The sequence below is a fragment of the Astyanax mexicanus genome, chromosome 16, assembly GCF_023375975.1.
Source record: "Astyanax mexicanus isolate ESR-SI-001 chromosome 16, AstMex3_surface, whole genome shotgun sequence".
Classification (NCBI taxonomy): domain Eukaryota; kingdom Metazoa; phylum Chordata; class Actinopteri; order Characiformes; family Acestrorhamphidae; genus Astyanax; species Astyanax mexicanus.
This window is the reverse complement of record NC_064423.1, coordinates 35,160,101-35,172,853: the sequence shown is the minus strand read 5'-3', so window position 1 is coordinate 35,172,853 and position 12,753 is coordinate 35,160,101. Positions and strand designations below refer to the sequence as shown.

Here is a 12,753-nt window from a genome sequence, read left to right as displayed (position 1 = left end):
CCCTCCATAATTATTGGCACCCCTGGTTAAGATGTGTTTTTTAGCTTCTCATAAATTGAGTTTTGTTCAAAATAATATAGGACCACGATGGAAAAAAAGAGTAAAATACAACCTTTAACTCAAGTGAATTTATTCAGTAGGAAAAAAATCCCACATTAAGAAATAATTATTTAACATCAAATCATGTGTGCCACAATTATTAGCACCCCTGATGTTAATACTTTGTACAACCCCCTTTTGCCAACAAAACAGCACCTAATCTTCTCCTGTAATGTTTCACAAGATGGGAGAATACAGAAAGAGGGATCTTTGCCCATTCCTCTTTGCACATTCTCTCTAAATCATCCAACGACCTGGGTCCTCTCCTCTGCACTCTCCTCTTCAGCTCACCCCACAGGTTTTCAATGGGGTTGAGGTCTGGGGACTGAGATGGCCATAGGAGGAGCTTGATTCTGTGTGCGGTGAACCATTTCTGTGTAGATTTGGCCACATGTTTAGGGTCATTATCTTGCTGAAAGACCCAGTGACGACCCATCTTCAGCTTTCGGGCAGAAGCACCAGATTTTGTTTTAAAATGTCCTGGTATTTTAGAGCATTCATGATGCCATGCACCCTAACAAGGTTCCCAGGGCCTTTAGAAGAGAAACAGGCCCACAGCATCACTGATCCCCCGCCGTATTTCACAGTGGGCATGAGGTGCTTTTCTGCATACTCAGCTCTTGTGTTACGCCAGACCCACTTAGAGCATTTGTTGCCAAAAAGCTCTATCTTTGTTTCATCTGACCAAAGCACACGGTCCCAGTTGAAGTCCCAGTACCGCTTAGCAAACTCCAAACGTTTGTGTTTATGATTGTGAGTGAGAAATGGTTTCTTCCGTGCATGCCTCCCAAACAGCTTGTTGGCATGTAGATAGCGCCTGATGGTTGTTTTGGAGACTTTGTGACCCCAAGAAGCTACCATTTGTTGCAATTCTGTAACAGTGAGCTTTGGAGAACTTTTTATTTCTCTTATCATCCTCCTCACTGTGCGTGGTGGCAAAATAAACTTGCGTCCTCGTCCAGGCTTGTTTACCACTGTTCCAGTTGTTTTAAACTTCTTAATAATTCCTCTGACAGTAGATATGGACAGGTGTAGGCGAGTAGCGATTTTCTTGTTGCCATTGCCTGACTTGTGAAGGTCAACACACATCTGCCTCACTTGAATGGTATGTTCCTTTGTCTTTCCCATGTTGAAGATAAATGGCCTCTGTGTCACGTCATATTTATACCCCAGGGAAACAGGAAGTTGTGAATTACTAATTAAATGTTCCTACATACTCTGATCAACTTCGTAAACTACTGTAGAAGTGCCAGAAATACTTTTATTAAATTTATTTCCTAAGAATTGTTAGGGGTGCCAATAATTGTGGAACAGGTGATTTTATGAAGAATAATTATTTCTTAGTCAGGGATTTTATTTCCCCCTTAAAATTTACTTGAGTTAAAGGTTGGACTTTACTTTTTTGTCCCATCGTGGTCCTATATTATTCTGAACAAAACTCAATTTATGAGAAGCTAAAGAACACATCTTAACCAGGGGTGCCAATAATTATGGAGGGCACTGTATATATATATATAATATATATATATGGTACACATATAGTACAGATTGCCTTTGGGTCCATTTTGAAATTATGGTACAAGCTGGACCTACCAGCCATTGTGATATGATACATAATAACAATACAGGGGGTTATGATTTAATATACTGATTTAATACTTAATACATATTATGATAGCATTACTGTTAAACTATTACACATAATTACACTAATCTACACTGTCTGAATGTATGCTTAATTTCATATTGTACAATTTAAATATCAGTAAATCACTGTCCAATGGAAAAACAAAACTTTACAGGAGAGAAATAAACCTTCTTAACCTTCAATGGACATCAATGTAAAAAGAGTTTATTTCAGGTAATTCTGGAGAATTTCTATTGGTCCATTCATTAAGCAATTTAAAGGACAGTTGCGTGTTCAAATTGTGTAGTAAACTAAAAATTGTTTACTGTGATTGGGAAGTCATCAAAGCATTTCAGTGTTAGTTCAGTGCAGTGTATCACCGTGTATGTGACAGTGATACAGTAATTAAAATTATGAAAAATGTTGATTTTTAGCATAAAAACAACATACACATATGATTGAGTAAACAAAATTAGACCCATGAGACCCATTAAAGACAATGGATACTGATATGTAATGGAGGGTTTAAACACAACACTAAATAAACCAATGCCTTTTCACCAATCTTTAAAAATGTAAACTAATAATAAAAATTCAATACTTTGTTTTTGAAAATTTATACAGCATTGCAAAACATAATCTCACAATACTTTGATATATAGCTATATCAATGCCACCCTTAGTAATGTCCTACATTCTGAGTGTGAAAAGGGCTAAGCCAATTGCCTGAAAGCAGGCTTATTACATAATTTAGCCATATAACATAATTATCCATTTTTCTGTCCATCAGACCCATCACTTTAACAAGCAGTATTAAAGAGGCAGTATTGTAACTGTAGAAAGATGTCTTTTGTATACTTCGGTAATAAAAAAGTATCTGAAACTCTAGGGAACCATATGTGTGATTGATGGCACAGCCAATTCGCGTTACCCTATGCAGCGGCGGCGGCGTTCAAAACATCAGCCGTCTCGCAACTTCTATGAGCGACAGGAAAGCAATAATAGCCTCCCATTCTCCCGTACACTATATTCCACATCGGCAGGCAGCCATCAAGGTTACCAACAGAGCCCAGTCAACAACGCAGCTAATGCCTGAATGAAAGAAAGCGGAGGATGCTGTGATTAGCACGCTTTCTCCTTAAGATATCAACTCATTAACTAGAGCTTTAATCCTCGCGGGGAGGCTAAAGGCTAACTCTGCATATAGACTTTCAGATTTCCTTCAATTCTCCAAGCGCTCACAATCCCAGGCACCTCTCGACGTGCCAAAGGTTAATTAATAAGCGGCAAGAGCCATGTGGGGACCTGTGAGAGCACAAAGGCTACAAAAGACATCCTTCTGCCCGCCACACACCACAGACAAGAAGAAGAAGAACACAGAAAAAAAAAACAGCATTCCTTCCGATGCTGCAGAAGCGTAAAGAGCTCGTCATGTAATAACAAAGGTTTGGAAGGCCCTGTGCGGAAAAGCCTGAGGAATGCTGCTTTCTAACGCCATTCAAGCACCCGGAGCTGAATGCCAGCGTGCCGCTGACCGGCCTTCTGTGCAAAAGCTGCGAGCGCGGGCTGGAAGTGAGGTGAACATGCTGGCAAGGGCTGTGTGAGTGAGTGTATACACAGGTCAAGCAGAACATAATGACTAACTCCTTGTTTCGACACCCATTATCTATATTTTTCATCAGCTCCATCATTACAGACTGAGACTCAGGAATGCTGGTATGCGTGTTTTGCTGGTTTGAGTCAATCAGATACAGAAGTGCTGCTGGAGGTTTATAAACTAGTGCTGTCAATCGATTAGATTTCTTTTTTTGGTGATCAGCTTTTTATTTGTTTTACAAATGTTTAACAGCAGGGAAGCTCACTATAAATTTAACACAGACAATATACAACTTCAAGATAAAACTATTACTAAAGATCCATCAGATAAGAGATTATAAATCAGACAACTCATCAAAAAGCTACACAATCCACAAATGGATAGGCTCATAATTTCTCCCAGTTACTGATTGCTGAAAATATCAAAATTTAGCTTTGTTAATTTTAGCTGTTAAATATTCCATTCTGACTATATTTTGAAAGCTAGAGATCCAGAAATTCACAACTGAAATCTGAGGAGAAATCCAGTGTTGCAGAATCGCATCTTTTCTTCTTCTTAAAACTAAGCTTATTATAATAGGTATATCCATGTAAATGAAAGAATCAATTTTAGATTATGTAAAAATGAAATTATATTTATATTAGTGATGTAAAAAGTATTAATCACAGCAATATTCAGTGATTAATCATAATTAAAATACAACAAAATAATTGAGAGCCTTAGTGGAAGAAATTACTGCTAGCTCTATATTCTACCTTATACAACTTGGAAAGGAAGTGTGCCAGCACAGGAAAAAAAAGAGATTTTATATATTAGCATACATATAAAATAACCTACCTTTTAATCTCAGCACTAGTAAACAGTGCAGTGTTAATAGTGCTAAGAAAACACTAATAATGTCACAAGACTCTAAAATAGTGCTGTCAAAGTCTGAAAACAGCATTTTACAAACACCTAAGTGTCACTTCTGGACTGATAATAAAACTTTAGACTTGATAATAAAACACAGTGGATCAACACCAGCAGATGACATGTCTCTCCAAACCATCACTGATTGTAGAAACTTCACACTAGACCTCAAGCAGCTTGTACTGTCTCTCCACTCTTCCTCCAGACTCTTCTCCCTTAATTTACAAATGAAATGTAAAATTTACTGACGATCAGTGCTGCTGTTGATCCATAATTCTATAATATTAAAATTTTCTGGAGACACTGATTGTTTGGGTTTTTATTGGCTGTAAGCCATAATCTGAACTGATAATAGACTACCAACAGCATCCTGGGAGCACTGATGAAGTTCTAGAAGATGGTCAACACTGTAAACTGTGCAGCAACAGATTCAGAGCTTCTGTTTCGGACTTTACTTTATCTACATGGTGTTTCAGCTGTAGGTAGGAGTGTGTAATAGAGTAGAGGACAGTGAGTATTTAAAAACTCCAGCAGCACTGCTGTATCTGATCCACTCACTGTACATCAGCACAACATACACTAACACCTCATACACCACCACCATGCTAATCAGTGCTAATCACCGCAGCGCTGAGAACAGGGTGAAAGGACTATAATAGAAAATAGTATATAGAGAAACAGATACAGGAATACAGTCTGTGATTATAGAACTAGAGTGGAAAAATGGATAATGTTTGTAGAAACGAGCAGGTGGTCATAATGTTATGCTTGTGTGGGTAATGCTGGGCTGGTGAGGAGCTGGCTGCTAGCACACATCATAAGCAGTCGTGCACAAGCAAGGCGCAAGGCCACCATCAGTACACGATGGCAGTGCAGCAGTGGACGCACACTCAGAACACAGTACTTACCATGCTCGTCACCTAGACACACAAAAGAAAGACTTTATGTAGTCACACAATATTCAATATTCACAAAATTCATAACAACAGATAAGAGACAAAACATTTCCACCATGATCTGATCCCATTCAAAATCAATCAGCTTGATTACTTCCCCACTTTACTAACTAAAAGTGATGGTTCAGCCAAAAATCCCACTGATTTGACTTTTTATATACAGATCCAAAAACAAAATTACATTATACTGGGGCTACAAATAATTTGCGCACATGATAAATTCGATCTGTACAAATCATATTTGAGTAATTTCATCAGTAGTCTTATACAGGTGCATCTAAAAAAAATAGAATATCATTGAAAAGTTACTTTATTTCAGTAATTCAGTTTAATGTGAAACTCATCTTATATAGATTTATTACACACAGAGTGATCTGTTTTAAGACAATTAGAATATTATTTAATACCAATTGGTACTTTTGGCAGTGTGGGCAGTGTGCCAAGTCCTGCTGGAAAAAAAAATCTGCATCTCTATAAAAATTATCAGCAGAGGAATGCATAAAGTGCTGTAAGATTTAATGACATGTCTCTCCAACCCATCACTGATTGGTGGAAACTTCACACTAGACCTCGAGCAGTTTGGACTGTGTGTCTCTCTACTCTTCCTCCAGATTCTGCTCCCTTGATTTACAAATGAAAGGTAAAATTTACTGATGATCAGTGATGGTTTGGAGAGACATGTCATCTGCTGGTGTTGATCCACTGTGTTTCATTATCAAGTCTAAAGTCAGTGCAGTGTTTTCCAGGATAATCTTACAGCACTTTAGCTGATTTCATTTTCCAGCAGGACTTGGCACACTGCCCACACTGCCAAAAGTACCAATTGGTCTTATATAATATTCTAAGTTTGTAAGATACTGAGTTGTGGGTTTTCATTGGCTGTAAGCCATAATCAACAACAATAAAAGAAATAAACTCTTAAAATAGATCACTCTGAGTGTAATACATCTATATAATATATGAATTTAATGTTTTTAACCGAATTACTGAACTAAAGTAACTTTTCAAGATGCACTATTATACATCATCTCAAAAATACTAGTGCTCAAAAACGCCTCTTAAAGAAATTATATTATTGTCATTTTAAGCCCATTAAATGTGACTGACATGATGATAATAGAATAGCATAACAAAGCAATTACACACTTTTGAAGACAACTAAATTTAACTCTAACTTAACAGACATTAGCCTGTATACAGGCTAGAGGTGTAGGTGATACAAAACCCTTTATCTCTGCAGTACATTATTTATATTCTAAAACTTTTAGAGTTTTGGAGAGATTCTCCTGCAGAACAGTTGGAGAAGCTGCGTATTCACTCTGTACTCTTAATCATTTTTGATCAGGGATCAAGTCCAAATTCTGCATGATTAAAAATAGACATAATAACTAGACAATCGTTATAAAATTCTAATTTTAGAGGACACAAAATGAATAATTTACATTTAGAAAAATATTGATTTAAAAATGTTAAAAGTTCAGGAAAGTGCCAATTTATGATTTTTATTACTTATATTTTGACAGTTGCAAATTTACTTCAATATTTTCTATTACAATTACAGTTAAGATTTTCAGTCATCTTTATGATCAAACATGAACCTTTATGTGTATTGCTTAAAGAGAAATTCTCAAGATATAGCTGTGTAATATCAGGCAAAAAATTGTCGAAATACCGGCATGTTAAGGGGTTAATTAAATTATAATCTGGTAGATATATACATATATAAAAAAAAATACAACAGTCAGTGTTGTGTGTATGGAGTCACAGTTATTAAAGCGCTGGTTCTTACACAGCTGGTTAAAATACTGTTCCCTGATATATATGTGAACAAACATACAAATAAACACAATAGATAATATATTATCAAATGAAGCCATTATCAAATACTGTTGAGGTCATGTGCATTTATTCTATGATAAGTTAATAATGTAATCATGATTACAGGCCTTTGTAGCACCTTTTTATTAAGGTTATTATACTACCATTACCTTAACGTTGCTGAACCACAAATTTGATTTCTGGCTGAACCATGACTTCAGATCTAGAACATTCCACTGCCCATTACACCCAGCTGATTCTGGATCAGTGCTGAGGCTTCACTCAAACCACCCTTCACCCCTCTGAACTGATCAGAATGGAAGCGTGGTCATCAGGTGAACAGCAGAGCAGCATCTTAAAGGAAGATATCAGGGCTGATGATATGGGAAGGGTGGGGGGCGGCTGGGGGGCCTTTAGATCATCGTGGCCACCTTTCATTACGAGCTGCCCGGAGAGTGGCACCGTAATGACCGTCATTTCACTCAACATGTCTGAGCTAAGAGGACGCGGGGCCCGATCGCTCTAATGCTCGGCCGCAAATGGCGGGAGGGAGGCGGCTCGGATTCTTCCTCTCTCCCCGTTTCTAATTTGCTTTAGATGAGAGGAGACAGAGACCCATACAAAAGCTGCCTGCTTCTACTCAGCAGACGCCAGTGGCCCTGAAAGACCGGCCATTCACAGCGGAAACACACACACACACACATACGTACACACTGACACACACACACACACATACACATACAAATACACAGGACACAAATGAGGGGTCATTAATCCATCTGAGTAAACTGGAACTGTGGAAAAGTGTGCTGGTCAAAAGAGTTAGTCATCTTTTCAGAGAGGTAGTTGGGTGAGGGGGGGTTGGGTGCTTGGTTGGGGGTAGAGAGAGAAAGAGAGACATAAAGAAAGTATATGAGAGAGAGAGAGAGAGAGAGAGAGAGAGAGAGAGAGAGTGAAAGAAAGAGAGAGAGAGCATCTACAAGGTCAAAGACGTTTATAGGTAACCCTTACAGAAGCGTCTTAAATAACAGGGCAATTTATTATCAGATTAGACACCCCACAAAAAAAGCCTCTCAGGCTGGGGTGGGCTCTGTGGGCAGGATTTGGACTCAGGTGAATATATCAGGATATCTGCAGGTATGGGGAAATTAAATTACTTTTTATTTTAACACTTTTATTAACATTCAGAGTATATAAGGTACAGTATGTATTTTCTTGTCTGACAAATCGGTTTACTTTAAGTTAGTTTTACTGACATTGCAGTATCTCTGCATCTCTGTAACTAAAATAAAGTTATATTAATAGCAAATATTTAGCATCCAGCAGAGCCATGAATAATGGCTAGTAAACCTGGATAAGAAATTTGTGTGGATATAAGTGTGGCATTTGTAAGATCTTTGGAATTTTAGGATGGATTTAAAACATTTTATTACAAATTAAGGCATTTTTGGCTAAATGATTTAAAATTTAAGACCCTTTTAACACTTTCAGAAGATCCACAGACAGCCTGATATACCCAGGACTCCGGATTCTGTTTGTTTGAGTGAATTATAGAAGATGAGGGTAAATGGGGGCTCGGGGCAGCAGTGGGGGGGGATTTCAGTAGTTTCATTAATGCAGCATGAGGTAAGCATCTGACAGCCAGTGGGGTTATGGAAAAAGAGGACACAGGAAAAAGAGCGAGCGAGAGCAAGAGAGAGAGAGAGAGAGAGAGAAAGGGAGTGATTGAGAGGGAGAGAAAAAGCAAAAGAGACAGGGTGGGAGGGAGAAAGTGAGAGACAAGGAGGAAGAGAGAAAAAGAGCAAGAGAGAAAGAGAGTGAAAGAGGGAGAGAGATAAAAAGAGGTAGAGTAAGCAAGAGAGGGAAAAGAGGGCTAGAGAGAGAGAGAGAGAAGTAGAAGAGAGCAAAAGAGAGAGGGGAAAAAGAGTGAGAGGGAGAAAGAGAGAGAGAAGACAGAAGGAGAGAAAAAGTGGGAGAGCGCAAAAGAGAGAAAAAGAGAAAGGAAGAGAGATGGGGAGGAAGGGAAAGAGAGAGCAAGAGAGATAGAAAAGAGAGAATGAGAGAAAAATAAGGAGAGACAGAGGGAGGCAGAAAGAAAGAGGAAAAGAGTGAAAAAGAGAGCAAGGGACAGAGAGCAAAGAGGAAGAGAGTGAAAGGGAGAGAAAGAGAGAATAAAAGAGGTAGCAAGCAAGAGAGAGGGAGATAGACAAAGAGAGAGGGAGAGAGTGATGGAAAGAAAGTGAGTGAAAAAGAGAGAGGGAGAGAGTGATGGAGAAAAAGGAAGGGAGGGAGGGTGGGAGAGGAGCCGAGCCCCTTAGAAATAGAGCATGTAGAGAAATAGAGCAGCTGCTCTAATGGTGCCTCTTTAGTCCATCATTCCACAGAGAGTTGGGCCAAGAAGAGAAGAGATGACTTCATCACTACTAGAGCACCAGAAACCAGCTTCAGTTTCAGCACCAGCTTCAGTACAGCCGGCCTCTCCTCTCCTCTCCTCTCCTCTCCTCTCCTCTCCTCTCCTCTCCTCTCCTCTCCTCTCCTCTCCTCTCCTCTCCTCTCCTCTCCTCTCCTCTCCTCTCCTCTCCTCTCCTCTCCTCTCCTCTCCTCTCCTCTCCTCTCTCTTTATATAGTATTTAATATCACTAGCGCACTATTATACCTTTAGAGCAACGGTCAAGAAAACAGCTGACCGTCTGACCTGCAGCTCTCAGCCACTCACCCACCAGCCAAAGCGCCTTGCCAGCATGCCATCAAACGTCCACAGAGAAGACCACCATACAACAACAAAGCCAATCAGAACACTGCCCCAACACACACACACACTGATATATACACACACACTGACATATACACACATGCAGGACAGGGCTGTGCACTCGGAAGAGCAATGCAGCACTATGTATTCATTCAATAATTAACACTATGTTTATTAATAGTGTAATATTATTTTTTTTTATTTATTTTATAAATCTATAATTAACTCCTTATCGTGGCGCTTATAGTTCATAAAAAACAATTAATTAATAAATATTTTTGATAATTATATGAATAAACTTATCAATACAAAAGTGCTAGAAGAGCTGAACATAATAACCTTTGAAATATATATTTTTATAATAATATTAATATTTTGCAATTTAACAATTAGTTTTAATGAAATTCTATTTCCTTTTGTAGTGGAATTTTAAAGACCTTTGGGATTTTAGACATTTTAAGCTAATTTTTTTAAATAGAAGTTTTGTTTAAAACTTTGAGTATCCACAGACTATTCTATAGACTATATACTAGTGTAGTTAAATCACCTCACCATCTCAGTTCATCAGGTTTAGATTAGATGATTAAAGTGGAGGAATAACCCTTTTTTTACTGTTTACTACCCTGTTTACAGTCCCTTAATTGTATTTTTGTGCTTAATATTAATCTACAATGTAGAAAATCAAATAAATATAGAAATAAAGAAACACATTGAATTAAAAGGTGTCTCCAAACTTTTGACTTTTTACTGGAGTAAAATTATCAATATTGGGAAGATATAATCTGCTTCTGGTATACATGTCATGAGAAATGATGATGTATCAAGCAGCAAAAAGTTTTAATAAATGTAATTTGTCATTTATGTCCTTCGATGTGACTACTGCAGCACTAAAACTATATACAGGTCTAAAAAAAATTAAGAGACCACCTAAAATTACGAGTTTCTTTGAGTTAAAAACCCCTGGAATATAATCAAGAGGAAGATGGATGATCACAAGCCATCAAACCAAGCTAAACTTTTGCACCAGGAGTAAAGGCATAAAGTTATCCAAAAGCAGTGTGTAAGACTGGTGGAGTAGAACATGCCAAGATGCATGAAAACTGTGATCAAAAAACAGAGTTATTCCACCAAATACTGATTTCTGAACTCTTAAAACTTTATGAATATGAACGTGTTTTATTTGCATTATTTGAGAATAAAGGCTCTAAATTACTATTTTTATTCGGAATTTGTGAGAAATGTTGTCTGGAGTTTATAAAATAAAACAACAATATTCATTTTACTCAAATATATACCTATAAATAGCAAAATCAAAGAAACTGATTCTGAAATTGAGATGGTCTCTTATTTTTTTTTCCAGAGCTGTATGTTATCTAACAAAATAACACAAGGCTCATTTGTAGCTGTATTTGAGTGATTCAACAGGTGATCCTCACACAGTGTTTTAGCAAACACCTGCTGCTACTGTTTTATCATGCTGACTGACTATTCCAGCCTATTTAGAATATATCTATGTAGCTATATTATGGACTAATTAAAACAATAATAGCACAATAGTATTGCACTAATTTTACTGTTAAAGTATTTAAACGGCAGAGAGACACAGTGTTAGAGGCACAGGACACAAGCAGACACAGCAGCACAGAGACGCATGGTCAATAGAGAGACACTAAAAGACCTGAGGGAGCATCAGAGTGAGTGAGTGAGGGAGTGTGTATAAGTATAATATGAGTGTGTATATATATGTGAGATTGTGAGGGTAAGAGGGGGTACACAAGGGTCAGACATGGAGGATGGAGGGGAAGGTGTGTGTGTGTGTGTGTGTGTGTGTGTGTGTTGTGGGGTGAATTCTACACTCTAAAACACCCACTACTGCATGCAGGTTAAGAGAATCAGACGCAGCGGAACAGGAGGAAGAGCGGCGGCGTAGCGTTCAGGAAGCCCAACAGCAGAAAAGCGCATACCTTCAGCTTGGAATGAAACTCACGAGATTTCCTTCTGGCAAGAACCTGAATGTGACTAGACACCTGCGGGGTAGGGGGAGGGAGGAAGACAAAGGAACAGCCTGTAACCATGGCGATGAAAAGCCCCCCTGCAAGTGGGCGGAGTCAGACCTACCTTGATGGCAGCTTGGATTTCGCGAACTTTCTTTCTTGCTAAGACCTGTATGTGACTAGACACCTCCAATTTCAGAAGAAGAAGAAGAAGAAGAAGGAAAAAATAAAAAACAAAACAATACAAAAAGGCATTACACTTTCTCTCTTTTCCCTTCTTTCTTTTCATTCAGAGAAACACTTTTCAGGATATTTAGATTTAGACAGTTGTTTGTTTTTGTTTGTTTTTATCGACAGGGCTAGCCAGAGGAAGATGTGAAAGAAAAAGAAGGAGGAGAAAAAGAAGAAGAAGAAGAAGAAGAAAAAGAAGCTGAAGCCCGAAGCTCGCAGCCACACAGCGCAGTGCAGCGGCTCCTCCATTAAGTGAGCTGATTAAGGAGGATGCAGGCTCCTTAAGCACATTAAGAGACGGCAGATGTGCTCAGCTGCGCGCTGAATGAGAATGGGCATGTCTAGTATCCTTCAGGGACCGAGGAGGAGGAGGAGGACCAACCAGCCTCGCAGCCCAGAGCTCCAGGGGTGTAAATCTCTGACCTCACAACCATTCGATTGCATTAAGAGTCGTTAGGAAACGATTCAAAGCGATTCAATCACAAAATCTCAAATCTCTCTGAATTGAACTTATTTTTATATGACAATTGTGTTCAAAAGTTTGAATTTGTGGTTATTTTACTTGTGAAATGTTTTAAATGTGAAATGTTATAGGAATCACATAATTTACTATTATTTAGTTTTCCAAGGTTGTGAATCAATTAGCAACTCAGAAATATCTCTTAAAATGACTCATTTTTACCAATTAACAAATTTACTGGAAATTAAATACATAATTGGTCTATGACTTTGAGGGTCATTCAGCCTCTATTATTTATGATGAGAGATAA

At 38.2% G+C, this 12,753-nt stretch overlaps 1 protein-coding gene across 7 annotated transcripts in view; it reads right to left on the bottom strand.

Moving 5' to 3' along the window:
- The window catches only part of tead1b (TEA domain family member 1b), a 115,649-nt gene that overhangs the window by 19,019 nt on the left and 83,877 nt on the right, over window positions 1-12,753 (bottom strand). For 3 of the 7 annotated variants that reach the window (XM_015607221.3, XM_015607220.3, XM_049465312.1), the window contains 3 exons: window positions 11,877-11,939; window positions 11,723-11,785; window positions 5,141-5,152 (listed from right to left, as the gene is read on the bottom strand). In XM_015607221.3, the coding sequence (XP_015462707.1) occupies window positions 5,141-5,152; window positions 11,723-11,785; window positions 11,877-11,939 (138 nt within the window). The remainder of the gene's footprint in view (window positions 1-5,140; window positions 5,153-11,722; window positions 11,786-11,876; window positions 11,940-12,753) is intronic. The other 4 variants (XM_007254650.4, XM_007254652.4, XM_007254651.4 and 1 more) reach the window with 4 other exon arrangements.